At 30.9% G+C, this 11984-nt stretch overlaps 1 protein-coding gene across 1 annotated transcript; it reads right to left on the reverse strand.

Annotated features, from left to right (window-relative positions):
• Window positions 1-231: 231 nt before the first annotated feature.
• LOC143058694 (C4b-binding protein alpha chain-like) lies at window positions 232-11774 on the reverse strand. The gene is made up of 6 exons (XM_076232153.1): window positions 11698-11774; window positions 9830-9950; window positions 5698-5930; window positions 3531-3716; window positions 1770-1955; window positions 232-571 (listed from the first exon to the last, which is right to left on the reverse strand). Exons 1-6 carry the CDS (start codon window positions 11750-11752, stop codon window positions 282-284), a joined length of 1071 nt encoding a protein of 356 aa, XP_076088268.1. The 5' UTR covers window positions 11753-11774; the 3' UTR covers window positions 232-281.
• Between the last annotated feature and the right edge of the window lie 210 nt (window positions 11775-11984).

An 11984-nucleotide genomic window follows, 5' to 3' on the forward strand; every position in this document is an offset into this window, starting at 1 on the left:
ACATCAACTAAATCAAAATGTCACGATCTTATTCAATTATTTTAACTCAAAATTGATTGTATATGTTTATGTCATGTAAAACAATGAATATGCTATTGATAAATTCAGTTAAAAGTTAATAATGTAAGATATGCACATTGATATGAACATGATGAAATTGAATCGTTAAATGCATTACGGTTCAACTGATCCTTACATTATTTTTTATACAGCGAAATGTTATTGATTCGGATTATTTTCTGCAACATATAGTATCAATGACATGAATGAGTCCTCTCTCTTTATTCCTTACTAAAAATGTTCAAAACATCGAACAGTAGAGGAACTGCTAGTACAAGACATAATATGAATACACCCATGTAACCAATGACAGCAGACGATACCCTGTCGTCAGGTGCTGAAACAAGGCTGCGTCGGTATGCGCTCGTCGTTTTTACTTCTACTTTGAAGGATGAAAATGTCTGAATGCTAGGACTTGTATTCGGAACTTCGGCTATGTTGCAAGAACATCCACCTACTGGCGGATCGGTTGTGACACTCATAGTTGTGGCATCTTCTGTCACTACAGGAACTGTATATAAAAACGAAAAGTCTATAATATTTTAATATAACACTCCTGTTGGAACGGTTTTCCCCTTACCATTTTAGAGCCCTTTATAGCTTGTTGTTCGATGTGAGCCAAGAATCTGTGTTGAAGGCCGTACATTGACATGTAATGTTTTAATTGTTATTTTGATGGAGAATTGTCTCATTCGCACATCTTGCTATATCTTTTATAGATTTAAAGAAAATTATAAGATATTTTGAATAAATCGAAATATATCTAGAGTATGAGTTTTACAAAACAGACAACCATATATAACATGTTTAATATTCGAGCAGTATTTTTTGCGTTATTAATCACTTTACCTCTTGGCATTGCCATTAATAGAATAAATCACTGAAATTATATATTTCAACAAACACTACAGACGTGTTATAATTTTTCAGTTATAACTATCTTTTTGTGGACAATGCAGCAATTTAATCAACACACGCGTAAGTTCTTCTTACAATTTTAGCCGAATTCTCTTTTAACTAGTTGTGAAACCTATGAGAATATGTTTTCAAAATATACAATTGTAGTGAGTAACACTATTTGTGTAAATACTGAAGCTATACATGTTATATGTAGAATAAAGCAATGTATTTTAGTTTGCTTTCTAAATAATATGCCTTATTATTTCTTTGGTTGAGAAGAAACTAAAAATCTACGTTGGTTTTTTACATAATCTCCTAAGATAAGATATGTTATAGGTTTGTGCGCATGCCTAACTGTTTTTAAACACATTTCATGCCGTTTCCTGATCCAGAGCTGGACCGATAGCAGCAGCATGTAATTGGTTCAATCTACCAAAGATGATGATTCAATTCAATTGACATGCCTAAATAATATAAAATGCTTAGACTATGCTAGTTTCTTGTTCATCTTGTTTCGACATGATTGAATATTTCATCACAGCTTTAGAAAAATTTTGCAAGGTATCATAAAAAGTAACGATACAGCTCACAGTGTAATTTGCCATTTCATGATCTAAATAATTATAGGTAATAGCATAGTTTGTATCCAAAAAATAAATGCACGTCACGCCATTTGTTGAATGTTGACATAATTAGCCGATCACAACATTTTGATGTAGGCTTTTGCCAATTTTACTCAGATTTCATATGATTACTAGAACGGCGAATGATTGTCATCATTTAAAAACAAAAAGCTTGCGAGCTAATACCTGAACAACTATTAGTATCCATTGCCCATGTTCCTCCCCATTCACAAAATCGGATCCAAACTGTTTGTCCATTTGACATGTAATAGCCGGTGTCACATGTGTATGTTATCTTTTCCCCGGGATAAATAACAGCAACGGTGTTGTGATTAGAGTTACTGACAGCAGGTGGTGTCATACACTGTTTCACTAAAATGTAGAGTAAATTTACTTAATTGCGTTTAATATGCATGTTAATTCGTTTTGAAATTGTACAAAAAACCAAGACAACTCAATGGCTGTGTATAATTGTTCAAATGTATCTGTATACCCCCGCTTCAAAAACAAATGGAGGGGTATACTGTTTTATCTATTTCTATCCATACGTCAATTCATCCGTCAGAATATGATTATTTTTGTCGCATTTGTCCCAGAAACTGTTATACAATGATCATGATGCTTTCTAAAATTTGGTTTCAGGATTTATATATAAGTCAGCTTTACCGTGTGGTGTGTTTTCAATTTCATCACTTAACAACTTTCTGTTTACCGAAATGTTTCGACGGGGGTATCATATTTTTTTCATTGGCTATTGTCTGTTCTATGATCGGGTTGTTGTCTCTTTGACACATATCCTATTTGCATTCTCAATTTTACGATTAATGTAAAATGTTTTGTAAATATGTGTCTCATAAGCCAATTCAATATCTCGGTATTAATTGTTTTAATGTATATTTATACCCCCGCTTCAAAAAAGGGGGGAATGCTGTTTTATCTATTTCTATCCATCCGGCAATCCACCCGTCAGAATATTAATATTACAGTCGCATTTTTCTCAGAAACTTCCTGACAAGGATTTCTGAAATTTGGTTTCAAGATTTATATATAAGTCCGCGTTAACGTGTGGTCTGTTTTCAATTTCACCACTTAACAACTTCCTGGTTACCGAAATATTTCGATGGAAGTATAATTTTACTGGTTTTATTTTTTACATTGTATATTGTTCAATCAGTATGTTACACAATAATAAAATAAAATTTATTATCGTTATTATCATTATGTTACTTTATCTCGTCATTTGTTTACGAAATCTTGGAGATCATTTTAAAATACTTAAATACAAGACAGCAATTTAGATGTCAGACTGCATAATATACATTTGATAATGCAATTAGTATACACGATTCTGTGTTTTCTTTTTATGTTTAATGCTATGATCGACAATCTACTTATAAGCCAATGGTCTTGCTTGGGTGTAAATAACCTGTATATAACTTAAAGCGTGTATAAGTTTGAGTCGTAAACAAAAGTATGACACGCTAGTTTTTGTGAAAAAAAAACATGTAATTATCGTGTTGATGTTTTTGCAATGATATTATCTTATTAAAACTAATTCGTTCTACAATGTGTGATATTCATACCAATCGAGTACCGGAAATTCATAAATTATTGAGTGCATTTATTGATGTTATTAAAGCGAATTGCTGTTAAGAATGGACAAGCATGTGATAATAATATTTATGATTTCAATAAAAATGTATCCGGTATCAGAGGGCGAGTGTTATTGAAATACCCAAAGTACGTATCAACATAAGAATTAAAAAATGCTTCACAATGTTTTCTGCATTTACAGTATCTGTCATTTTTCATATTGTAAGTTTTAAAGAAATATAAGACTGAACATGCTGAAGATATACACTAGATCAATGAATAAGGTAAAATCACACCATTTAACTATCAACCGATGTCTAATAATGCATCCTCTTCATATTTTAATCAACCAACCAACACAAACGTTAATATCCGTTGTCCAATTTCCATCGACTCCACACTGTCTGGTCCAACTCGTTTGTCCACCTGGTAACTCGTAACCGAAGTCACACGTATAAGTAATCATATCTCCTGGAGATTTAACAACCGTGGTGTCTGTTACAGCGTTGATGATCGTAGGTGGTTTGGTACAGGTTATAACTGCATTAAATTATGATCAGAAAGATAATTACTATGTTATAAGTAATTTTAAATGGAATAAATGCTAGTGAGACTCTTTTTTCAGTCTTAAATTTCGTTGATTTCGGATGTTTTAGTAAACAATGAATTTAAGTTTCAACATATTCCTAATTTAAATTAGATTTTATGAAGAAAATGTGAAAAAATATATCAAATATCTGTTATAATACTTTTTGTTCAATCTAATAATCATTGGTATCAACAAAAAAGAACGATAGTTTGGTTTTAAATGAATATTATTTCCAATACTTTATACATGTTGGCAATATTGTGACTGATTGACCGCCCTCTTGAATTTGCTACAGTACATATATCATGTAAATTTACAATTGTATAAATGCTTTTATCATCAAACCAACCATGCTTTCGTCCTCACTCTCCATATAGAATAAACCCATACTATTCGAAACGACAATAGGTTGAATAGGACATAAGTTTGCATTTACTCCTCAATACGTAATACCCAATCCTGATTGGTTTATTATAAATACGGATACGCGTTCCTCATTTTAGAAGAATTGCAGATATAAATATTGGTTTTACAAATAAACTATGAAATAAATGCTCAGATATCAGCAATTTGTTGTTTTTATCAATTATGTTATTGAGTAAAGCAGGTGACAGTAATTCGTACCTAACGATAATTTCGATCAGTAAATACTCAAAACACCTGATAAACTACCTTTGCTTTCTGTTATGATGAAGCAGGTTTACATGATAATGATACATTGACAGACATTATAGTACATAATTTGCGAAAATGTTTATGAGAATAAGTAGCAATCCCGTCCCATTTTCACGAATATGACCTGTCAAAAAAGACTGAATACCAGGGCCTAGTTTCACGAAGCTTTCTGAGTTCTAAGACAAGTCTTAGAATGGTCTTACGACATATCTTAGTCCTAAGTGGGGTTTACCAAGTGGTCCTAAATTCGGATATCTCTAAAAGTTGGTCATAAAGTTAGGACAACGCGAGAGGTGTCTTATGATGGTCTTAAGATAGTTATACGTTTATTTATATAAATTACACTTATTTTTCATATTAATTCTGAAAAAAATATCTTATTATCATGTAATTATCTATTCTCCTGTTCCTTCTTATTACGTTATCTTTCTAGATTGACGGATTATCATGATTTGTCAGCAATGAATTCGATGTATTGATATCGAGATTGACCGATTTTAACCTTTTATAACCAATAAATCGAAATTGAATTCAACTAACTTGTACCAAAAAAATGTTATCATTCTATGTTCTTTTTTCCTAATTTTGCATAATAAAATTTTCATATTTATATTGATGTATTTTTTAAAGATAATTTTTGTATAAATAACTTTTATTTTTTTTATTCATTTTTGCAAATTATGTCATTATATTAATCAATGACGTCACTGTCACATGCAAAATTATATCTATAGGCTCTCTTAGCCAGAAGATATGTTATTTTTCCAAAATTAAATTATTGCAATATAACATCTGAATTGAGAATTAAACATGTTTATATCGAAATGTAGCTTCTAAAGAATATATGTTTACAACTTAAACTATATTTTAAAATATAAAAGTAATATTAACTTATTATCGGGCGGAAAATTGTCACCGTATATCACTTGACTAATATTGCCTGCATACTCGTTTTTGTTATAGATATCAAGCTCATTCGATCAGTTGGAAAATTATAACTGTGTATCTTACAATGTCTTATGAAAAAAATGCCTTTGTACTCTTTTTTTATTTTGTTGTTATGGAGATCAATATTATTCGATTGGGTTTCGTGGAAAATTATAACCGTATACATTTTAAACATAACTTGCCAGTGTGCTCTTGTTATTTTATTAGTAGTTATGGAGAAGAAGACAACTAAGTCGGTTGTCAAAGTACAACTGGATTTTACATATAACATGAACTTACAAATTGAATGATACATAATATTCTACGTACTAGTTTGGCATAAAGATTTATATGTGTTGCTACATTTCTGTGATCCAATTTTAGTATATTCGAAAAAGATGCAATTCTGATAAGATCCACAAGATTCGTGCCCTTCTAAGCAATTTGGTTCTGTAATCTTCTTATAAGGAAATATGGCATCATTTATAGACCACAAGGTTCCATCTACCCACTGAAACTGTTGAAGTGTTGGTTTCCAAGAAGTGCCTAGCCAATAGTACTCGCTAATAAATAAATGAAAATAAAAACTTGTTTTAGTAGATCGTCCCAAGAAAATGTTTGATTACATTTAAATTTAGATGTATTAACGTGAATGGGAACAAATTACTGTTAGTTCATTTACTGAATATAATTTTACAAGAATGAAGTATCACATCAAAAGTTAAAGAAATTCAAGAAAATATTAAAAACCAATTGTTCAGAGAACAATTGAAGGTCTTTCCATCAAAACAATGTATTTTGATATGAAAAGTTGTGAAACTAAGTTTAAAATGTCATTTCAATCGTCAAATGATAGCTCCTAGTAAGCTGATTCCAAAAATATATTGTTTCCATACATTTATTTTAAATAAGGGAGATAATTTGTTACTTCCGGTTTGAAAAATGTTACTTCCGATTATATTTGAATATTTACTTGACACTGATTCCAAAAATATCTGGTTCTATATACTTTTATATTAAAAAGTACAAAAAATAGCTATTTCCGGTTTACAAAAGGTCACTTCCGGTTGTTTTTTACAAGGTTAAATGGTTTGATATCTTTTTCTAAAAGTTGTATATCTTTATCATGTATACATATAGAATAAAAGCAAAGGTCAAAATCTAGAACGTCAAATTAAGCTATGACCTTGAGATCAGTTTCAAGGTCATAAACCAAGGACCTCAAATCAAAAGACCATAGGTCTTTATTATATTTAGTTAATGATTTATATCACCAAACGCCTTATTTTTAAATACAAGAGGGGAGAAAACTCCCTTTTACATTCAACGTACGCTTGCAATCAAAATTTACATCTTACGACATGTCGCAACTAACAATTTAGTAAAAATAATTTGTTGATATCTTATACAGTCTTTGGATATAAGTGAAAATAAGCCAAATTCAAATATTAGAATATGACCTTGACCTTTGACCTTGACCTAATTTTCATTTTTTGGGACAAAGGACCTCAAATCAAAAGATCCTAGGTCTCTATCACTTATGATTTATAAGATAGAAATTCATATCACTTATATCAGATGCATAAGGGGAAATAACTCTCATATGGAGCGGTCATATCGCTTCGGTCAAAATAGGACAAATCATGCGAAGGATATAACGAGCAATTTTGTAAAATAAATTTGTCATAATCTTTTACGGTTGCGAAGGAGATGCGCTAACAAGGAAAACAGTGTTTGGGGAGATAACTCCTACAAAGAAAAGTATTCGTTTACGCAGGGTAAATTTCAAAAGTGCATAAACTGTTCGATATCATATACCAAATATCTAAGCGACATATTGCGAAACAAATGTTTATCGCAAGAACAAAATTAGGCGGAAGAAAAAAAAAAAATTAAAAACCAATTGTTCAGAGAACAATTGAAGGTCTTTCCATCAAAACAATGTATTTTGATATGAAAAGTTGTGAAACTAAGTTTAAAATGTCATTTCAATCGTCAAATGATAGCTCCTAGTAAGCTGATTCCAAAAATATATTGTTTCCATACATTTTTTTTTAAATAAGGGAGATAATTTGTTACTTCCGGTTTGAAAAATGTTACTTCCGATTATATTTGAATATTTACTTGACACTGATTCCAAAAATATCTGGTTCTATATACTTTTATATTAATAAAGTACAAAAAAATAGCTATTTCCGGTTTACAAAAGGTCACTTCCGGTTGTTTTTTACAAGGTTAAATGGTTTGATATCTTTTTCTAAAAGTTGTATATCTTTATCATGTATACATATAGAATTAAAGCAAAGGTCAAAATCTAGAACGTCAAATTAAGCTATGACCTTGAGATCAATTTCAAGGTCATAAACCAAGGACCTCAAATCAAAAGACCATAGGTCTTTATTATATTTAGTTAATGAGTTATATCACCAAACTCGTATTTTTAAATACAAGAGGGGAGAAAACTCCCTTTTACATTCAACGTACGCTTGCAATCAAAATTTACATCTTACGACATGTCGCAACTAACAATTTAGTAAAAATAATTTGTTGATATCTTATACAGTCTTTGGATATAAGTGAAAATAAGCCAAATTCAAATATTAGAATATGACCTTGACCTTTGACCTTGACCTAATTTTCATTTTTTTGGACCAAGGACCTCAAATCAAAAGATCCTAGGTCTCTATCACTTATGATTTATAAGATAGAAATTCATATCACTTATATCAGATGCATAAGGGGAAATAACTCTCATATGGAGCGGTCATATTGCTTCGGTCAAAATAGGACAAATCATGCGAAGGATATAACGAACAATTTTGTAAAATAAATTTGTCATAATCTTTTACGGTTGCGAAGGAGATGCGCTAACAAGGAAAACAGTGTTTGGGGAGATAACTCCTACAAAGAAAAGTATTCGTTTACGCAGGGTAAATTTCAAAAGCGCATAAACTGTTCGATATCATATACCAAATATCTAAGCGACATATTGCGAAACAAATGTTTATCGCAAGAACAAAATTAGGCGGAAGAAAAAAAAAAAAAAAAAAAAAATAATCAGAAGAAAAACAATAGGTCTTTCCACAGAAAAGTGGAAAGACCTAATAATCAGAAGAAAAACAATAGGTCTTTCCACAGAAAAGTGGAAAGACCTAATTAATGACAGAATAATCTTTTTTGCACTTCAGTGTTTCTGTTGTTTCTATGTTGATGTATTTCCCTCTGTTTTATTTGTAACCCGGATTCGATTTCTCTCAATCGATTTATGACTGTTAAACAGCAGTATACCACTGTTGCCTTTAGTTATGCCTTTAACAATGAGCAAATCCCATATTATACAGTCAGCTTTAAAAGGACTCGAAATGACAACGTAAAACAATTTAAACGGGAAAACTAACGGCCTTATTTATGTACAAAAAATAAATTAAAATCAAAACTATTACACATAAACAAACAACAAGCACAGAATTACAGGCTCCTGGCTTGGGTCACGCTTATATATACTACATATTTCGGCGGAGTTTAAACATGTTATCGGGATCAAAATCCTCCACCAACCTTGACCAATGGTATAACAGTATAACATAAGAACGAACTGTACAAATCAGTTAAAAGAGGCCTTATTTATCAGATTGACAGAAATACAAATGGACATGGTCGGATCTTGTACATCACAAAAACAAAAAGACAAAAGTAACAATTCTGAGACTCTTGCTGTTAACTGACAGCTAGTTCAAAGCTTGGAACAACTCATAAAAAAAACATGCATATAAGAATGAATTATCAATCAGAACATCGATTTCAGATCCATGAATGTGTATATGTATATAACATACTAGTAATGTTCAACTAATTGTCATAGTAGACAAGGAGTAAACGATAATAAATAATTGACATCAATGAATTTCCATGACTTTGCGACTTACATCTTCCTTCTGTGTTCTTCAGCGACTTCCCTGGGGTTATTTTTGTAAAGTTTTTGTGTGGGTGTAATGTGAGCCAGACCAAGTACACAATACAACAGTTTGATGTCAGTGTGAGCGAAAGTCGACTTTACCATGACTATACATAAAGCAATCTTTATTTGGATATGAAGAGTTGTCTTATCGAAAAATGTATAAACTTGGAGAAACTGACAAAAAAACATGGAACTTTGGTAAGAAAAGTTAAACGTAGACGTAAAATTTCATCATTATACATGTACCATAGATAATAGAAATTTGGTATGTCAAAGACACAACAACCAGACCAAAGAGCAGAAAATAGTGGAATGTCATCAATGGGTTTTTAATACAGCGTGCAATTCATGCACATAGATGCAGGCTTTAGCTGACCCCCTAAACCAACATGTGTACTTGTTCGGTGGGAAATGTTCATATTATCCAGGTTTATTATGCAGTTTTATTTCTACATGTTTTAGAAAAGATGTGTTATTATTCAATTTGTCGAAGGAATATTTTACCTGCTGTATATATTACTGAGGTCTTTAAAACTTTTGTAAGTGACTAATTCCATTCCGTTAGCTTCACATGACACTTTTGCGTCCTCCCATGTCATCTTTGTTTCTTGTATAACAAGGCATTCTGAGAGAGAAAAATATATGTGATAACGAAAAACATATTAAACAGTTAACACAAAATCCTTTTGCATGCATTTTCATGCCTGGACGAAACCCTAAAATATCGTAATATAATATATCAATCAAATATATCTTTTTTTATAATAAAAATCATTCAATCAGATGTTAAGGGTAAATTATAGATTATCGTTGATCATCTCAACGAGATTAATTTTCTCGCTTGAGCTGGTTCAGCGAAAGTGAGAAAAGCAATCGAGTTGAGATGACCAATGATAATATGTTTATCGCTATTTTACCTATGACGACGTTGTCAATTGCATGTCAATTTCGTTAGCAACGCCACGTGACCTCCTTAGTTTCTAGCGATGATTTTTCCATCTCAAGCGAGAAGCATAATATGAAAATTATCACAAAAAAAGATCAAAGGAAAAAAGCACAAAATAGCGATTATACTTATTATTGAATTCAAAATTTTAAATGTAACATAGCTTTGAAACAAATGAATGTTTCAAACTAGATTGCAGTGAGTGTAAATATTTTTAAGAATTAACGAACGAGCGGTGGAAATCGAAAATCTGCATACTGAATTCAGTCAAAATGACGAATGTGTTGTGCTATAGATTTATAAAATATAAGACATTAATTTGACGGAATCTGAGAATTTCTGAATTTGTAAGCGTAAAACTTTTTGAAAATAATGTTAAAAGAAAAATCACAAAAAATACTGAACTCCGAGGATATTTCAAACATGAAAGTCCAAACCAAATGGCAAACACAAAAACGCAAGCCCACACGAATGAATCACAATCATCTTATTCCTGGCGTAGTAGACGGATTTTATATGAAGAAAATTTTAAGATGTTTGCCTTATATTTAATCAAAACAAAAAAATGCAGATACTATCGATACATAAACAGGACTATACAGACATTGTCTCCGATCAAAAAATGAATCTATCATATTAAAAAAGTGAAGTTGCAAAGAAACTGAACGTCGTTGGTAATTCGATAGCAGATCCCCAATCAACATGAATCAATAGTAAGCTCAAAAGCTTAAATACCTCAAACAAATGGATAACAACTGTCATATTCTTAACTATTAGGAACTGGCATCTTCTTATATAGAAAAAAGTCGATTAAACCTTATTTGACAGATTACTAAACCTGTCACTCTTATGGCATCAAATTCAATTATATTGACAACGATGTTTGATTAAAACAAAATAGACATACCGTATGTATGTGTCTGTCCCAAGTCAGGAGCCCGTAATTTAGAAGTTGTTTTTTATAGATGTGTAGCATATTATATCTTCGTTCATTTTTTTTATTGATATGAGGCCGGTATTTTTCTCGGTTGAATTTTTTTACATTTTTTATTTAGGGGCCTTTCATAGCTGACTATGCGATATGGGCTTTGCTCAATTTCGAAGGCCGTTTGGTGACCTGTAGTTGTAAATTTCTGAATGTTCTGTGTCATTTTTATCTTGTGAAGAGTCATCTCATTGACGATATCTTCTTTTTTGTATATAATATGTTAAGGTGTCAAAAGTAGGGCTACACATTCAACATTGTGTTATAATCTTTATCACTATAAGAACAAGATTTATTACTGAAATAGTTCATTACGTAAGATTGACTGAACTGAAAAACAATTGAACTAAATATTTCGCAAGTGTTCCTTTCATTACGAGTTATATAATACAAAAAAGAAAATACATAAAATAAATTATCAGTAAAATAAAGCATACTTACCAGATATCATTACAATCCCGGTCAAATTTATGATAATAATAGTTATTGTTAACATGATATCAATGGGTTATTCAAACATATTACAGATCAAAATGCACTGCAAATGGTTAGAAGAAAACAAGTTATTGATTGTAGGTTGTTTTATGGAAGTTTGTTACAAAACTAGAAGAATATAACCGTTTAAAATCAATAACTAACTGTTGAGTTTATAACGATTCATATCCAATTAAAAGTTTCCATATATATAATCTCCATTGAATACTTTAAATATTTAGTAATTAAACATT

The sequence above is a fragment of the Mytilus galloprovincialis genome, chromosome 14, assembly GCF_965363235.1.
Source record: "Mytilus galloprovincialis chromosome 14, xbMytGall1.hap1.1, whole genome shotgun sequence".
Taxonomy (NCBI): domain Eukaryota; kingdom Metazoa; phylum Mollusca; class Bivalvia; order Mytilida; family Mytilidae; genus Mytilus; species Mytilus galloprovincialis.